The following is an 18,280-nucleotide window of genomic DNA, read 5'->3' as shown; positions in this document are numbered from 1 at the left end:
TTTGACTTTTGAGCCCATGCATTCATGCCAGGAGATTAGATGGTCAAGTACGCTTACTATTGTTTTTATACTCAATCGGCCACTTATTATCAATAACAATATTCTAAGAAAAGTGTTATTCTTTTTTTTTGGTCTGAATAAGAAAAGTGTTATTCGATCACAGTCTCTTTTATTGTTAAGTCTATTCTAAATCTTGGACAGTACGTGACGCTTTCTCTTGGGCTCCAAGATATTCTACTAAACAACTTGAAGAAAAAGGAAAAGCTCCCAGTAGTAAGTATTAACAACTTGTTTCTCTTTGTCCACATTGCCTAGCTACAAGGTTGGTCTATATATATCTGTTATCATTTCTGTTTAACAACCAGTAGTTTTCAGTTACAGAGACAAGGTTAGTCTTGTACTCGTTCTTGGTTGATTATCAAATAATTGGGTATGTATCTTAACTCTTTCATTTATCAATTCATGAGCTTCTATTGGTAAATGATTTGGAGCTTATAGGAGTTTAGAGTTTGGGTTAATTTCTCTTTTTTAGTTTACTTCTGCATATTTTGTCTCGCTTGACATTAAGGTCCAAAAGATTAACTTTTGATGCTTAATATTATGCTTCTGAAACATGGATAAACTGTTGAGAATATATACATCCCACATGGAAAAAATGAGACATTGCCTATGAGTTTATAAGGGTTAGGGCCACTCCATTCATTGTCAATTGATTTTGAATGTGAACCCCAGATTGCTTTATCATGACATGCAAGGTTCTATTTTTCCCATGTGGGATGTATATATTCTTTTTAGGTGACGTGGAGCCCGTGTGCACGTGGATAAGCTATAACTAGCACTGTGCTTAGTACTTTTTACTTTTTCATTTTCAGCTTTCATTGCTTTTGTTTTGAATTTCACTTGGTAACTTGGTTCATATAGGCAGCTTTCTTATAGGGATAAACATAAAGAACCTGTTCTTAGAGGTCACTTTTGTACTGCCATACTATATATCTTTTACTTTTTCATTTTCAGCTTTCATTGCTTTTGTTTTGAATTTCACTTGGTAACTTGGTTCATATAGGCAGCTTTCTTATAGGGATAAACATAAAGAACCTGTTCTTAGAGGTCACTTTTGTACTGTCATACTATATATCCATGAGTTGCAGGTTTCAACATTCATTTTCTTTAGTTCAAGATAACCTCAGAGTTCAAAATACTTCAGCCATTTGTTCTCTTTTTGCTAACAAATTAAGAGAGTGATTATTTCAACATTAAAGAAAAGTAGTCAATCAATCCTACTAATTATGAATTACTAGTCAATACTTCATAATATTTGGAAAAACATTGGATATTATGTAGGTGATGTCCTTTTGTGACTGAGATTGACCATACGCTTTCAAGTAGCATACTATACATAATACTAGCAATGTACTCCTAGTTGTTGTTCAGAGTTTGTTTTCATTTCTGTATCAGCTTGCGGCTTGATGGAGGACTCATGCGCAATCAAGAACAATGTCACTGAAGTAATATTTCATGTGAAACTTAAACTCTTTATGATGTTTTTCCTCTTGTTCATTTTAGAATCGTTTGACTTACAATGAGCTCTCTCTTTTTCTGGTCTTACTTGATTTATGGAGTTAATCGGAAATACCCCAATGGTATATCTCAACAACGTTGTGGACGGTTGTGTAGCCAAAATTGCTGCCAAGCTAGAGATAATGGAACCTTGCTCTAGCGTAAAAGACAGGCATATATTCTTTGCTATTGTTTGTTTTGAATTGATTTTGATCTTGATGACAACCTAGCAAGATTCTAAATAAAAGGACAATTCCTTAAAATTTCATTATGCAGGATCGCATATAGCATGATCAAGGATGCAGAGGATAAGGGTCTAATTACGCCAGGGAAGGTTGGAAGTAACTTAATGTACACTAGATATATAGATGTCTTTCTGTAAATCTGTTCATAAGTCTTATTTTTTACTTAATTGTTCCTCTAAGGATGAGTCTGACTATGTAAGTGAATTTCCTCTAGCTTGTGTCATCCAAAATGTGGATTTTCTTTTTTCCAGTGTCAATAAACTTAATAACTTACCTTGGTTCTTGATATGCATAATTACTTGGCTTCAAGACTGTTCTTATTGAGCCTACAAGTGGCAACACTGGCATTGGATTGGCATTCATTGCCGCAACCAAGGGCTACAAGCTTAAGCTAAGCATGCCATCTATAGTGAGTCTTGAAAGAAGAATTGTGCTCCGAGCTTTTGGAGCTGAGGTCTTCATCACAGATCCTGCTAAGGGATTTAAGGGAGTTCTTGCTAAGGCAGATGAGCTGCTATGCAACACACCTAATAGCTTTATGCTTCAACAGTTTGAAAACCCTGCCAATCCAGAGGTATTTTTGCAGCAAAGTACAGTATTGTGGCTAGACTTCTTAGAGATTTCCTAAATCCTCTTCTTATGATTTGTGTAGGTTCATTATGAAACCACTGGCCCAGAGATATGGAGAGACTCGGGAGGGAAAGTTGATGTCTTGGTTTCAGGGATAGGGACTGGGGGTACTGTAACCGGTGCAGGGGGTTTCCTCAAAGAGCAAAATCCAGATATCAAGGTTGGCTTTTGTGTATAGATATATTATATGCGTATGTAAGAGAGGAGAGAGCGATATTAAACTTACAAGGTCTGATGGTGTGACTTCTTTGTTTATGTTTAGGTGTATGGTGTAGAACCAGCTGAAAGTGCAATATTGAATGGTGGCAAACCTGGTGAGTTAATATAATGCCTGTGTTTCTTGTAGGACATATTACAGAAGAAGGTGAAGGAGATGCTAAACACTAACCAAAGTATTACAGTTTAGCTTCAGTTTTTCACGTGGTGAAATCTGTGGTTATACTTCTACCACATGAAATTACTATTGATTGATGTATGTGTGCGTTTGTGTGGGTGTGTGTATATATATATATATAATATGTATGCTCATTTTGAAGGGATGCATCTGATCCAAGGAATTGGTGCTGGTTTCATACCTCAAGTTCTGGATGTTAGCTTGCTGGATGAAGTTATTCAAGTAAGCCGATCTGGAAGTCGTCTTTACTGCTGTACAATTTGATTTTAAATGTGAAATTAGCTTGCTCTTACTTGTACAAGTTAATACATTAGAAAAGTAAGGAGTAATAGGTTTTGTTTTTTCATAACATGACAGAGACTTCTCCTTTTATTTTTCAGAAATCTCATGAAAGATAGAAAATGTAGTAAGGAGTTGAATACCTTATGGTTATTTCAAAACACTTTACTAGAAATTCTCAAAGTTCTAAAATGAACAAAATCTTGACCAAGTTCCAAGCACCTGTAACACTGAAAATATTGTCCTTACCAGTGTATCATTTCCTTTATTTACATTCCAGTATCTGTAATCTAATCCATCTCAGATGCAAATACAAGGATGAGAATTCCTTTTATTGATTTCTCATGTTTCTGTAAAATTTTAGGTATCCAGTGAGGAAGCAATTGAAACTGCTAAGCTGCTTGCACTAAAAGAAGGTCTTTTGGTACGTACGATAGCAACTAGTTGAACTTAAGATTAATTTCTCTTGTTGAAGACATTAATCTTTCAAATACTTTGCAGGTGGGAATTTCATCTGGTGCTGCTGCAGCAGCAGCAATAAAGTTGGCAAAGAAGCAAGAAAATGCTGGAAAACTGATAGTTGTAAGTTTAACTTCATTCTATAATGTAACATATTTGTAAATGTTGCTTGCAGTATTTGGTTCTTAAAAACTGTTGTTATTAACTGCATCTTTTTCTCATGAATCCACAACTACTCTATTAACTCTTCTGCTTGTGCAGGTTGTGTTCGCCAGTTCTGGAGAGCGCTACCTGTCTTCGCCACTCTTCGATACCATTAGGCATGAGGCAGAAAATATGAAGTTTGAATGATAGTGTTGCTGTGGTTCATAAAATGCTTTACTTATGTTAGGTTCCTTTGGCAATTGGAATAAATAAGGAAATTGTACGAGTCTGCAAGGAAATATGACCCTATATAGTGGTACTTATGCCTTGCCTTCATAGAACATTAGCATTCTATATCAGAACTGTAAAGATTCTATAACTTAAGGCCTGATATGTAATCAGAGACCAGTTTTTAAATATGTACTTCTATTAATGAAAAGACCATGCATTTTGCTGGTTAAGAATTGAAAGACCAGATAATTATTAGATGAACACTTGTTTCTTAAGTCTCGCTTTTCCGGGCTAATGTAGCGCCCACACAATTCTCAGATGTATTCTTTTGACATGTATGAACAAAGTGGAGTATAAGAATGTAACCTTGCTGTTCTCCTCAGGTATTCCAACCCTTTGGTCTCAAAATTTTCGAGCTGTTGCTTCAGTTTCTGCAGCAATATATTCAGTTCATGTTTGCAGATTGTTAGATTAAGAACCATGGATTCTCGATCAAGGGATAGAGTAGTAATTGACTTGTATGTTATGCCTGGATTTGAATACGATTGTGAGGGAAGCATTAAGCAATGGTTGCAACTCGTCGCTGTAGCTTTCGCACTTTGTAAACGTTAGCGCTTAGGAGTCCCACATGGGGGAGAACAGAACGCACGGAAGTGAATAGGAGTATAAAAACAGAAGAGTAGGACTATACAAATCATACCTTTCTCGGCCTTTTGGCTAAGATCAAGTGTAGTATCTGTTCTTATCAGTTTAATATCTGATACGTGGACCAATGGTTCACACGATATTAAATTAATTTTTTTAAGGGGTCGGTCCACTACAGTAGCTTGCTACTGGGGCTGACACGTGTCATCCTTGTTTTGCACTATTGCAAGGTTTGGCGCACCCTACCAAATTTAGTTCAATTATTCAAGCTGTACTGGCCCTGCCAGATGTAGGAGTTACCCTTACTTTGAAATGCGTATATGGTCAGTGCCAATTTTATCTCAGGCTTAAAGTGAATTAGTCATAGCATGTTAGCGACCCACGGCTTCTGAAAAGGTTTGAACATTGGCAAGAAAGGCACGCTCTTTGGGAGAAAACGAGTTATTATAGGAAAATCCACTAGATTTGGTGTGAAACTGTGAATTGATCTCAGGGTTAGTGAGCAATTAAGTGCAAGGGTACTGCTATTTGAGCGAGGATTTTTTGCTACAAATAGCATGACCTACTTTGTTTCAAACACCTCATACGAATTTGGATTCTTACAATAATGTAATAACCTGATCTAGTGAACCATACAAACTTTTTTGAAATTCACATACATTATTCATAGTACTTATTGAGACCAGTGTCGATAAGCAAAGACACTCAAACTAAAAGCACTATGCGATTTGGATACTCATGTTTTTGGCTTCCAGCTTCACATCATGGACTCTTGTAATCCCTTTTGAAACTACCAGCATCTCAGGGCTCAAAAACCATGTTCTCTGCCTCCCGCTTCACAGATTCAAACAATACAGTGGAGAGGTAACGCTCTCCAAAGCTGGGGAAGACCACCTGTAGACATTATGGAAATGGAAAGGTTACTTGTTTAGTTGACCTACTAGTAAGTTATCTGGTCAACATTGAAGGTACTATTCCTGTTAATAATGCAGAATATGTAGGAATAAGAGTCTCCCCACACAAAACGGAAGTAATAGTGAATTCAATAACTGGCACAGCAGCAACCTTACTGGTCAACAGTTTATTTGGCTAAGAGTTCTAGAAGTCGAGGAAAAAGACTTCAAAGTAATCCATAAGAATTTCAAAAGATCAATGTGTGTACGTATAAATATCAAGCCCAATTGCTAATTCCTGTTCATTATTTAAGGCTGTGTAGGATTGACATTGCGAAAGAAAATGACAGTAATGTGGGCTTTGTAATTGCAAATTGCTTAAAGAACAAGCTGAGTAGTCACACCTGTTTCGACTTTATCATAGTAAAACAAACAATACTTACAACAATGAGCTTTCCAGCGTTTGCTGGCCTCCTTGCAATCTCAATAGCAGCTGCAGCTGCAGCACCAGATGATATCCCTACCTGCGATACATGTTAAACATAAGTTACAATAAAAGAGGCCAACAATGGAAAAGCAACTATAGAAAACCATAATGAGATTTTAAATTCAGGAAAAAGATCAATAGCATTCTAAAAGAACCGAAAGGTCCAAACATGTCCTTTATGGTTGTGGACTTACCAACAAACCTTCCTTCAATGCTAGACGCTTGGCTGTTTCAATTGCTTCTTCACTTGATATCTGCAAAGTGGTAGAAAGACTGTCTCAGTTTCAACTCATATTAGATTGCAGCTCAGAAGCATGAAAACTACTGCTTAACTACATAGTATACGCTAATTTCATACTTGCAATGACATGTTTATTCACAAACAGAAAACTGTAAGAAACTTCCATAGACAGATTATCTTATATTTGCTTCCAGAAAGGAATCCCCACATATATGGCACCAAAACTGAAAGGCATGCATTTCAAAGTTCAAAACATAGCAAGACTCCAGACTAAAGAAGAACTGTGGAACCCAGCATGTAAGAGACATAGTAGGTTTAATGATACAGGACAAATACGGTGCTCTGTAGATTCTGAGATTTTAATGACCGAGAGTCTGGTTGTTTAGTAAGAACAGGGATCTACTGTCGTAAATATCTGTTTCAGTCTTATCTCTCATAATGTGGTATTGCAAAAGTGCATAAGCTAATATATTCAATGGAAATAATGCGAAGTACGGGTTATAAGGCTTACTTGGATAACTTCATCAATTAGGCTGACATCTAAAACTCCAGGGATGAAGCCAGCACCAATTCCTTGAATCTTGTGAGGGCCTGAGATTATATAGAAGCAGACATGTGATCAAATTAAGAAAAGGAGAATATGAAAAGAAATTGCCTCCCTTTTTCGAGCAAGCAGCTTATGCCCTATAGTCTATATTAGCTGCTGTAACTGTGATTCAGATATCAACAATAGCCCAATTTGGTCTGAGTTAGGATTTCTAGCATGTTGTGCAATGTTAAAGCCTCTTTTTGTTTTCTAATTCTGAGGGTCCGGTTACAGCAACAAACATGAGCGGATCTCAGTGGGCTGCCTCGGCCACCCAACTAAGCTTTAAATATATTTGGGGACTCGAGGCCACTATATATGTATTACACAAGGTCCGGATTGATTATTAAACTCTAAATAACGAGCTCCAGCCCCAATTATAGCCTCACTCTATTAAATAAAACTTAATCCAATTGTGAAAGGAAGGTTATCATGACTCACCAGGTCGCCCTCCAGACAAGACAGCACTTTCAACTGGTTCTACACCGTAGAGCTATAAATGAAAAAAGCAAGGGAACATGTGGCCAGTCAGTAATATGAAAAGCTTTGGTTAACTATGTAATTTATCGTGCTCTATACTATATCATGCAGTACAAAAGGCCAACCTTAACATCAGGATTTTGCTCTTTGAGGTACTTCCCAGCACCTGTTATTGTACCTCCAGTCCCTATCCCAGAAACAAAGGCGTCGACTTTACCAGCAGAGCCTCTCCAGATCTCTGGTCCAGTAGTTTCATAATGTACCTAAAAAAATGAGAAATATCTATTCATCAATCTGTTTAGGCAGCATGTCGTAAACTAATGAAACATGACACAAACAATACCTTTGGGTTTGCAGGGTTCTCAAATTGCTGAAGCATATAAGCATTGGGTGTCTTGTCCACTATCTCTTGTGCCTTCTGAACAGCCCCCTTCATGCCTTTGGCGGGATCTGTGAGAACAAGCTCAGCTCCAAAACCTAGAAGAATGGTTCGTCTTTCAAGACTCATTGAAGCAGGCATGGTGATTATTAGTTTGTAACCCTTAGCAGCTGCCATAAACGCCAATCCTATGCCAGTATTGCCACTAGTAGGCTCGACCAGGACACTCTACAGAATGAACCAATAAAATTTGGTCAAATGAATTATTTCTCATTCACTTAGGTAATCACAGAAACAAAATACAGAGCACTAATAAACTGTGATAAAGTAATGAATGCACAAATTTTATATATCACACACATATTTACAGGGAAAGGAAGAGACGTGCTTGTGATTGGATCATATTGATCAAATCATTAAAGTGGAGATTGAATGATCAACTGGTATCTAAACCAAGTTGGTGATGAGTAGCAATAACTTGTGAGATAATTGAATGCAAAAAGGCCTTACATCATGAAATCGGATAACAGGTAGTAAAAGTGAACTTCTATTAAGGTTTCAAACAAGAACACAACATGGGTTCAAAATAATCTATTAAACACTCGCCCACATAGATAGCAAAACCTATTTCACTCATTCAGATTAGAAAGATGCGAATACTAACCTCACCAGCCTTAATAAGACCCTTCTCCTCAGCATCTGTGATCATACTATATCCAATCCTACAATGAACAAAATTCATATGAAACCAATGAGAAGTAATGATCAATCTATGCTTTTATTTGATCGCATAGACCTGGAACATTAGAATTTTCTCCTGGAGACATGGAATTTGAGTTCAACTTTCACAAGAAAAGTCCAATTTAGAACTTTCATACTAAAGAAAGCACATCTTAATGAAAACAGATCACAATTGAACAGCTCCAAAGCATACAAGTTCAACCAATAGATATTCCAAAATGTAAAGAATTTGTTTGTACCTATCCTTGACGCTAGAGCAAGGCTCCATCATCTCCAGCTTAGCAGCAACCCGTGCCACACAGCCATCTACGACATGGTTGAGATACACCAATGGAGTGTTGCCAACCAACTGAAAACCCACCATGAAAAAACGCATTCAATCAGCTCTCTCCATCTAACTTAAAACTCGAAACACCGAAAAGATCAACATTATAATCTGAAAATGGACTTACTTCGGTAACATCTTTTGCAATCCAAGCCTTCTCTTCCACCATCTTTACCAGAAAACTGTCAACCAAATCAAGAGTTCATAAATCAACTACAACAAACAGTAATTTCTTTTTAGAACGACAAAGTTATGATCTTTTATGACTCTGAACTCCAAAGTTCAATACTTTGCAACTGAGTTCATCTTTTTCTTCTCTTTTTGGAGATAAAAACAAATGGGAAAGTTGACACATCAATATTTTCAGTTATAGTTTCAAATCAACAACAGTCTCCACCACCAAATCCACACCCGTGAATACAAAACACCAATCAAGTAACTTGGAGAATTGAGAAACTTCAAATCAACAACAGCCTCCACCACCAAATCCACAGTTCCACACCCGTGATCACAGAACACCAATCAAGTAAACTTGGGAGTATTCAAAAACAACAACAAATTGAATGAAACATGAATCCAAACATATCGAAATGAAAGAAAGATAGTGAAAATGATATCAAACCTTTGTGGGACTATTGGGAGAATGCAAATGGGTTCAAGAAGAAATGTATGCTTGAATTGAAATGAAGAGAAAAGAGTGAGGCTTTTTGAAGTTTCTACCTGCTTGAAAGTTGAAACCAAAAGCTGACCCCCACAAGAAGAAGAAGAAGAAGAAGAAGCAAATGACAAAAGTGAGAGACTTTCGGATATTTAAAGGAAATTTTTGCTGGCTGTGACTGTTTTTTGATATATACGAATATTATCGTCATCATTAGCCGGCTTCTTTCCAGAAATTCATTTTGGTTCTTTTAGAAAATACATAAAGATAAGGGTATATTAAGCTTTGGGATCCTCCCCTGATAACAAATTCTTTTATCACATTTCTATATTTTATTTTCATAAATCATAGATAAATATTATATTTTCTTCGGACTTTCTGTCGGGTGGTTGTTGATACTCGGTACCATTTGGTTTTAGCGGATGTGAGTTGGAAAAATAGAGACCTAAATACTACTAAATGGAAGTGATTGTTTCTTGACCTATGTATTGCTGGTAAATTTTTGAAGTATGCTATATACTAGGGCTGGATTCGGCCCAAAACCGAGCATAAATGGGCCAAACCGCTGCCGAACCGAAGTGGGTCGGTAAGCCCAAATTCCTAACCGATACCGGGCCGAGCAAGGCCCAAACCGATTTTTCGGTATACCGAGTATTCGGTTGGTTTGCTTCGGTAATGGGCTTCTACCGAACTAATTGGCCCATCTAACTTTGTGGGTTTTACAAGGGCCATTTTGGTTTTTGGGCTTTTGCAACACACTTCTAGTCTATGTATGAGTTTCAGTTTACTGCTCCAGCAGCCCATTACTGACCCAATCATCCAAACATTAATCATTCAGTAAAAAATCACCATCAAAGTATATGAACTGAAATCTGAAATATCACCAGTCTATAACAAACTACAAAGCTTCAACTCATCCAAAAGTCCAAAACAAAATGCAGCAGCAGTAGTTGTAACTCCTAAGTTAAATATTACAACTTGAAATCTGAAATACCACAAGTCTATAACAAACAACAAACCTGCAACTCATCCAAAACAAAATGCAGCAGCAGAAGTTCTAAGTTAAATATTACAACTACTCAATCTCAGTTACATATAACTTAAATAATACGCATTGTCCCATTACAAAATAACACTAAAAAATAGTTGTAACAACATAGTATATTGCTTTAATCTTCCGATCAGCCATCACCTCATCTTCTCCATTACTTTGCTGCTGCTACACAGTTTCAGAACATTTATATTACATACTTTGTATTGGAAACTTGATGCAGCAGCCTAGAAAACTCAATTTAAACAAAACTTAATGAATATAAATTGAAGGAGTAAGTTATAAAACTGAATGCAGACCAACATCAATGCAGCAGCCGGTGGAAAACTGAACTTATTACCTTCTTTATGTTGCAGCAGTGGTCGTAGAAGAGCTTGGTTCATCCAATCTTAGTCCAGCAGTTTCTACAGATTAAAACAACAAAAATCATAGTTAGTAAAAGTTTAAGAAAACTAAGTCAAAGAGAAAATTTAAGAGCAGATTCTATAATTTATACCTCTTTCCATTGCTTCAAGCTCTCGATACATCTCCAGCTCACTCACAGTTGGTTCCTTGTAGAAGTTAGTTTGTGTAGCCCTCAGCCAATCACTTGAGCAGACCAAACACTCCACCATTTTAGGTGTTAGGGAACTCCTATAAGGATCTACTACCCTTTTTCCCAAACTGAAGGCATTTTCACTTGCAACGGTGCTGCAAGGGATGGCAAATACATCCTTTGCAAGCTTGGAAAGTATCGGATAGGCAGATGCATTTACTTTCCACCAAGTTGCCACTTCAAAACCCTTTGCCATTGGATGAACATATCTATCACTCAAGTATTTGTCAACCTCATTTGATATCATTTCATTTTGTTCATCCATTCTTTCTTGCATTAAATCAGCTAATATTTCAGCTTGTCCACCATCAATTCCATCAAACTCAACCCCCTCCATCGGCTGAATTCCATCTAACGGTGTGGTTTGTGAAGAGGCAGCTTCACAGCGCCTATATTCATCATACATCCTCATCAAAATACCCTTCAACTCAATGGTTATTGCTGCAACTCTTGTCGGTGAGGAACCGACTTTGGCGAATGCCTTTTTTTGGTATTGCAGCTTCCACCTAGGATCTAACACATTGGCTATGACGATGACCTTGTTCATTTGTTCAAATGAACCCCAATACTTGTCGAACTTAGCTTTCATCCCACAAGCCACCCTTTGCAGAATAAGATCTGATTCATCATTCATAGCCCTATCAATCTCAGTTTGCAGCCCTATTAACTCATGGAACAGCAGATGTGCTGTCACTTTCTTCCAAGCACTCAACTTCATCGTTGCTTCGTAAAACTTCCCTAGAAAATGCACAAAAGCCTGTGCATTCCTCCAATCTTGTGATGAAGGAGGACCTGCCCTTTTCTTCTTGGTTTTGGCATCCTTCTCGTCGAAGTACTTCTTAAAAGCGTCATCTTCATCAGCCATCCTTTCAAAGACTTTTTCATACTTTAATGCTGCATCCAACATTAAGTATGTGCTGTTCCACCTTGTTATAACATCAAGGGGAACATTTGCAGTCTTGCTCAACTGTTCAAGCACTGAAAAATCCCTAAATTTATCAAGTCTGCTTGAAGAAGACCTAATAAACTTCACACAATGCCAAATAGCCTCTATCCCATCCTCTATCTCAGCGATTCCATCTCTCACAATCAGATTTATGATGTGACAAGCACACCTAAGGTGTAAAAAGTCACCATCAAAGTTTAAAGTGTTTTTATTTCTAAGTCTTCTCTTCATATACATAACAGCGGCATCATTTGCAGATGCATTGTCCACTGTTATTGTAAAGACATTGTTAATACCCCATTCTCGAAGACACTGCTCCAAAACCCTCCCTATGTCTTCCCCTTTATGGCTAATGATTGAACAGAAATTGATTATTCTTTTATGAATGATCCAGTCACTGTCCAGAAAGTGGGCAGTGACCACCATGTAGTTTATGTTCTGAATACTCATCCAAGTATCAGTAGTTATGCTCACTCTTGTTGAGTGAGCAGCAAACTCACTCATAAGCTTCGCTTTCTCAGTTTGATACAAATCCCACACTCCTCTAGCAACACTTTTTCTGTTCATCCTTGTCCACTGAGGCTGCAACTCAAAAACAAACTCCTTAAACCCTTCCCCTTCAACATGCATGAAAGGAAGTTCATCCATGATGATCATTCTAACACACTTTAAATCGCATCTAGGTTGGCTGAATTTATGATAAGTAACCCCCCCACTCACATTATCCTTACTAAGAATGGTCTGACCCTTTGTTTGTGGTGGTGGCTCATAAAGAGGGCAGGTTTTGCACTTCTTGGCATGGGACCACATCGAAGAAGTCCCATTTGTACTGCTGCAGGCAGGTACAATTTCTTGGCAGAAGTTGCACTGTGCAAATTCTCGATCGTCATTCCCATCACTCAGTTTCGGCCTAGTGAAACACTCCCAAGTTTTGCTTCTTCCTACAGCTGGCTTTGCATTTTTACCCGTTTTCACCACCCTAGTTGTTTTCTTTCTTTTCCAACCTGCCCTAGCAGGCAAAGCATTGTCCTGCCCTTCGTCAGTAGGAATGGTTGGGTCTGACTGTGCTTCTATTTCAGGGATGATGATTAGGTCAGGGTTTGTATTTGGGTTTGGATTCTCAGTTGCAGTGGTGGTAGAGGGTTGATTAATGTTACTGCAGATTGAAGGGGTACTCAAGCTACTAGAAGAAGATGCCATCTATACAATTAATCATTAGCAAAACATTACCAGTTCAGTACCATGCAACTCAAGTACTCTTAGTCTCTCACCGGCGTTTGAAATAAAAGCTCCAACGTATGCTCCTATATGTAAGCTCCCAAAAATCACCTATTCCCAAAATCCAAATCACAGTTACCAAGCAAAGTAAGCAAGTAGTAAGTAGGTTTGCAAAATAGTTACATACTCGGAAACCATCTCATACATAATCTGTGCACACAAGTAACTCTAAACATTGATAAAGCAATTTTCGAAATGAAAAAACAGAGCATCGAGTAAGATCGATACAAAAACACAACGATCTAACACAGATCACATATTCATAATATCAAATAACCACAACAAAATGATTTCATCAGAAAAAAATAGATATCGCCCAGAAAGTACCTAAAGCATCAAGCTTTAATCCAGACAAATGCTTTATCGAGCAACTGTGGACGGATTACAATCATCGATTCATGGGTCCCCCTCTACCTTCTCTTTCCTCCTCCTCAGCTTCTGCACCTCGCCGGATAGGATCACTGGAGGACGGTGAGGTTGACCTTCTTGACCTTCGAGTTTCTTTTGATCAAAATCAAGTAATCGACAATAAAAATTGAACAAGAACATAGAATAGGGGTAGAGATTACCTTTCGGTGAAGGAAACAACACTTTTCCAGAATTAGGGTTTCGATGGTTTGGGGATTTTTAAACTACATAGGTGAATCTGTTGAAATTGTGGAGAAATAAGGCTGGGGATTTGGGATATGAGCTTTTGCAACAGATTTGTTCATGGTTATGATGATTTTAGGGGTCGGAATCTGGAATCGGTGATTTTTGGGGAGGGAGGCGGGTTTAGGTCGAGCAACGCGAAGAAGAGAGAAATGAGGCTGAGGTTGAGTCTGAGACGTCGAGTAAGTGATAGGGTATTAGGGTTTGAGGTGTTGGTCTTTAATTTGACAATAAAGCTAACTATCTAATAAATATAAAAGTTGTAGTATATAATATCAAGAGCAACTTGTGCTTCAGTGGTCGGGAGCCGAGTCTTTGTGGAGGAGGATATGGGTTCGAACCCTGCCTCTTACACAATTTTGTACATATATTATGTTTTTCAGTATGTATACATTATATTCGGTCGGTACGGTATACCGACGGTATGGTGTATGGCATACCGTAGCCGAGCCGAAGGAATACATACGGTACGGTTGGGCCGTACCGAAAGTCGGCAGGCCGAGTTTTCGGCCCAAATCGGTTCGGGCCGGTTCGAATTTCGGTTGGTTCGGTTGGTTCGGCCCAAATTGCCACCCCTCCTATATACCTTATATATAGGGGGACTCTTCTATTTGTCCCTCTGGTTTTCTTTTGTTAAAGTAAAGTTCTTTATTTGGATGACTAGTTCATTGTAATACCAAATAGAAAGACAAGATCCACTATAAATGTAATCATGTGGTGCGAATATTTTGTGTTATCTCGTTTAATATTAAACATCTCTTGCATGCACCCACCACTTCATCATGTAATCACAATATAAAATAGATATATCAATCATCAATCGATTTCTTGTAATCGTATCAATGGGGAATGAGTTGGGCTGAAAACAATGACATTATTGTTCATTATATTACAATGTGAACCTTGAATGTTTCAACGATGGATATAGACATGTTATATGGTAATGTTCAATTGTCAAACCCTAGCAGATCGAGGTTGTAGTATACAACAAGTTAAGAATCATACAAAATAATTACATAAGAAGAAGTCATTTAGTTGAAATTGATAGTTAAATAATGTTTAGGGGCTTCCTTATTCTATTAGATGCGACCGTTTGACATGGTTTTCAAACATCAAACTGAAGCTATATGTTTTTTTTTAGTTAAGATTGATAGTTAAATCATGGTGCAATACTAGGTGCTTCCTGAGTCCATTGGATGCCGCACTTTGATATGGTTCTAAACATTAAACTAAAGCTACGTCGCTTATGTTTATACACTAGTGCGCAATAAAACTATTATATGGTAAATTGTATTATAATTACATACCAAATGTAACCATCAAGATAAACAATCAATTCAATCTAGACGACATTGATACGATTATTTGGTTTCAATATTTCATCAACTAATAAACAAACTAGATACCACTAATTGGAAAAGAAACTTGCATAATGAAAATCATTGACGTTCATTGTTGGAAATGATTGCTTAAAAGACATGTTTTTCAATCCACATCAATTATACTAATATTTTGGTTATTTGGTTCTTCTGTCATCACGTCTAACTTCAACTCCCAATTAAGATCAATAGAAAATTTCAGGAATGCTCATCACAAAAAAATCGCTTTGCTGCCTCTCTCTCGTCGAACCCTAGCAGTGCCGAATAGAGGCGCTGAGTATGAAGACAGTGGGCTTCGCCGCTCTCGCACAGAGCGTCAGGGTCGCTCATTCTCGTTGTTTGTGTTCTTGGATCGAATTTCGATCGTCTCTTCAAATCTTGTGCTCTGTTTCGGGAGGAGATGGGTGCTTCTATTGGGGCATGCCTGCCCTCTTGCGCTGACGATGGTGGGGCGGCCTCGGTGGTGCCAGAATGGTCTCCCGGCGATTTAACTTGGAGGCGGAAGGCTAGCCTGGGAGGTTTCCAGTGCCGGAATGGTCTCCCGGCGATTTTATTTTAATTGTCTCCGATATCTCATACAAGTGAAATAACAATAGAAATGATAAAGAGCATTAAAATGTTATCAAAAGCAACTAAGTTCTTCTATTTGTTCTAACTCAATAATTCTCTCTAACACCCTCGGGAAACCCTAAGACCCTCGGTTGCCATCTCCTTCTCGTCCGGCGGCGACCGGCGTCGGGACTAGCCTCCTGCTACACCGTCGTCATGGTTTTGCTGCCGGACGGGAGATCTAATGCCCCTGGGTTTGTCGAAGGGTTTTGGCTCGAGGTTTCCGTCCGAAAGTTCGGCTGGTAGGGTGCGAGGGGTGCACGTGCTTCACGAGGCCGGTCGTCGATTCATGCTGCTGGTTTTCTGGGATCGACGGTGGCCATGGATCCCAATTGATGGCTGTGCGGTTGCAGGGCCTGCAGAGATGGGTCTTCTGTGCTGCTGCATGTTGCGGCGGCGTTGGCTGTGCACGACTTCGATCGCCGGAGAGGGCGTGGCAAGGTGGGCGCGGTGCCGCAGCGACGTGGGTCGGGCGGACCTTGACCGGACGAGTGCGGTACGACGGCGTGGTGGAAGGGACACGGTGGACTGGCCGAACCAATGATGGGCCTGGTGCATTCCTTGGTGGACTCCCTCTTGGGCTGGAACTGTTTGGGCTGGGGTCTGCCCTAGTCCATAGCTAATTTGGGCTAGGGTTCTGCTCTAGTCCATAGCTAATTTGGGCTAGGGTTCTGCTCTAGTCCTTTGCTATTTGGGCTAGGGTTTAGGCCCTTGGCCCAACCCTGTTTGGCTCCAATTTTGCTGCAGCTGGTCAACAGTCTCTTTTCTGCGCGGGCGTGCCAGCACCGTTCGGGTGCGGTCGTCGGGGATGTCCCTTGACCTGACTTCTTTTCAAGCGATTGTAGACGAGGAGAGCACCAACCTCGTCGTGGGGATTCTTTCTGCCTCGTGGTGAGGACTTTGCTGAAGTTTCTTCTTGTTAACACAATCGATACTCAATATTGTAGATCGAGCAGAGCGACATCACCGGGAAATGTTGAGATCTTGCTAAAGCGTGACTTTAGCTTGGCTGGGTTGCTAGGGCGTTACCCTTGCTTGGCTGGTTCTGTAACCGTTGTGGTCGCGGCACTACCGTCGGCTCCCGAGGAGACTAGGACCGAAGTACGTTGACAGAGGGTTTGGTGGCACTGAAAGTCGGCTTCTGAGAAGACTAGGACTAGGAGTGTGATCACCGGTAAGAGAAAGAGAAAGAGAGGGAGAGGAGTTGCTCTTAGAGAGGTTTGCTCTAGAGAGAACTTAGATCATCTTAGAGATGTTGTTGTTGAATGTGAATGTGTGTGTTGTGTTTCAATGTAACCTCTATTTATAGGCTACCATGCCAACTACTTTGGCATTAAACAAATGAAAGTGGAGCACTAATTGGAGATAAGGGAGGTGGAGGTGTAGGTGGAGCACTAATAGGAATGATGAATTTGGGAGATAAGGGAGGTGGAGATGGAGGTGGAGCACTAATAGGAATGATGAATTTGGGAGATAAGGAAGCACTTTCGGCTCCTTTATTCCTTCATGTATATCTCCATCAGAAATTCAGATTCTGGCCATGATGTCTTCATAAAAAATGTTCCACTATGAATCTAGATCATGCTGACCAAATTTCAGAGCTTTCTTCCATGTGGTTGGGCCGGAAATGCTGCTGGACCTCTTACAGGTCCAGTTTTCCAGTTTTGCTTCTGCAAAGAATTGGACGGATTGTTTGAAGGCCTTCAACTCAAAACTAGCTATGGGACTCTTCATAAGAAATGATCCTTGGGCTGTCTAGAATGGATCTGCAGAGTTTCAGCTCATTTAGAGTTTATTTGGTCAGGCGGCCGCTCCTTCTGTTTAGCTCGGTTTTTCCTAGCCGAAGTAGGAAAATGTGCTAAAGTTACCTTTTCATGCTTCCATGCTTCCATAGTAAGCTTTATTTAGCCTCTAAATATATATTTCGAGCTTGTCGACAAAATATAGCTTGAGCCACTGACATTGGCTCAATTTCTCCAACACATGCCTTGTCAGGCCAAAATGTTCATTTTGGGTCCAAACAAACCCTATGTTTTTAGGCTATGCACTTTTGTTTTTTTATTTTGTGCCTATTTTACTATGTATGTTCATAGTTTCATAGGCTCGCTGAATAAGTGAGCACTGGTTGTCTAATGAGTGGTGCTAGCATACCACGTCCTAAACTTGTCATTGGTATGGCAAGGGAAGGTATGTATCCGTGCCATTCTGGCTTGAGTATGAATGAAATTGATGTTTGGTTCAAAAAAAAATAAAAATAGAAATGATAAAGACAAATACAAAGATAAATTAAGTGTAAATATAGGCTTGTATCACATGCAAAGTGAGGATATAACAAAATCATATTAGTTTCGTTTCCAAATGTACAACTTTAGGCATGAGGCATGAATGTCATAAACA

At 39.1% G+C, this 18,280-nt stretch overlaps 2 protein-coding genes, 1 long non-coding RNA gene and 1 other non-coding gene across 5 annotated transcripts; 2 read left to right on the top strand and 2 right to left on the bottom strand.

The window, feature by feature from the left end:
- The first annotated feature begins 335 nt into the window (after positions 1–335).
- On the top strand, positions 336–4,213 carry LOC133723648 (cysteine synthase-like). The gene is made up of 11 exons (XM_062150539.1): positions 336–430; positions 1,456–1,505; positions 1,620–1,729; positions 1,834–1,891; positions 2,113–2,376; positions 2,455–2,592; positions 2,695–2,746; positions 2,969–3,048; positions 3,470–3,529; positions 3,607–3,687; positions 3,826–4,213. The coding sequence occupies exons 2-11, from the start codon at positions 1,467–1,469 to the stop codon at positions 3,913–3,915; spliced, it is 972 nt and encodes a 323-aa protein (XP_062006523.1). The 5' UTR covers positions 336–430; positions 1,456–1,466; the 3' UTR covers positions 3,916–4,213.
- A 422-nt stretch (positions 4,214–4,635) lies between these two features.
- On the top strand, positions 4,636–4,830 carry LOC133724028 (U2 spliceosomal RNA). The gene has a single exon (XR_009853446.1). It is a non-coding gene; the product is annotated as a U2 spliceosomal RNA (small nuclear RNA).
- A 249-nt stretch (positions 4,831–5,079) lies between these two features.
- On the bottom strand, positions 5,080–9,541 carry LOC133721133 (cysteine synthase). 2 transcript variants are annotated; one of them, XM_062147668.1, is made up of 11 exons: positions 9,437–9,541; positions 8,844–8,898; positions 8,631–8,740; positions 8,315–8,372; positions 7,615–7,878; positions 7,397–7,534; positions 7,233–7,284; positions 6,717–6,796; positions 6,159–6,218; positions 5,921–6,001; positions 5,080–5,478 (listed from the first exon to the last, which is right to left on the bottom strand). In XM_062147668.1, the coding sequence occupies exons 2-11, from the start codon at positions 8,883–8,885 to the stop codon at positions 5,386–5,388; spliced, it is 978 nt and encodes a 325-aa protein (XP_062003652.1). In that variant the 5' UTR covers positions 8,886–8,898; positions 9,437–9,541; the 3' UTR covers positions 5,080–5,385. The 2 variants fall into 2 exon arrangements, with proteins under 2 accessions (XP_062003652.1, XP_062003653.1); XM_062147669.1 differs by having other exon boundaries at positions 9,339–9,464.
- Positions 9,542–10,577: 1,036 nt separating this feature from the next.
- Positions 10,578–11,076, bottom strand: LOC133721134 (uncharacterized). The gene is made up of 3 exons (XR_009852077.1): positions 10,922–11,076; positions 10,766–10,829; positions 10,578–10,652 (listed from the first exon to the last, which is right to left on the bottom strand). It is a non-coding gene; the product is annotated as an uncharacterized LOC133721134 (long non-coding RNA).
- Positions 11,077–18,280: the final 7,204 nt, after the last annotated feature.

This window comes from Rosa rugosa, chromosome 7 (genome assembly GCF_958449725.1).
Source record: "Rosa rugosa chromosome 7, drRosRugo1.1, whole genome shotgun sequence".
NCBI classification, from domain to species: domain Eukaryota; kingdom Viridiplantae; phylum Streptophyta; class Magnoliopsida; order Rosales; family Rosaceae; genus Rosa; species Rosa rugosa.
This window is presented reverse-complemented; position numbering and strand designations above follow the sequence as displayed.

What these genes read in the sequence shown, in the direction of transcription:
- LOC133723648 (XM_062150539.1), top strand. Translation starts at nt 1,467, where the DNA reads ATGGAGGACTCATGCGCAATCAAGAACAATGTCACTGAA. An exon ending in GTCTAATTACGCCAGGGAAG is followed by an intron (nt 1,892 to 2,112) that starts GTTGGAAGTAAC and finishes CTTGGCTTCAAG; the next exon opens with ACTGTTCTTATTGAGCCTAC. An exon ending in TGCTGGATGAAGTTATTCAA is followed by an intron (nt 3,049 to 3,469) that starts GTAAGCCGATCT and finishes GTAAAATTTTAG; the next exon opens with GTATCCAGTGAGGAAGCAAT.
- LOC133721133 (XM_062147668.1), bottom strand. Translation starts at nt 8,885, where the DNA reads ATGGTGGAAGAGAAGGCTTGGATTGCAAAAGATGTTACCGAA. An exon ending in TGCTCTAGCGTCAAGGATAG is followed by an intron (nt 8,373 to 8,630) that starts GTACAAACAAAT and finishes TGTTCATTGTAG; the next exon opens with GATTGGATATAGTATGATCA. An exon ending in ACGCTGGAAAGCTCATTGTT is followed by an intron (nt 5,479 to 5,920) that starts GTAAGTATTGTT and finishes TAATGTCTACAG; the next exon opens with GTGGTCTTCCCCAGCTTTGG.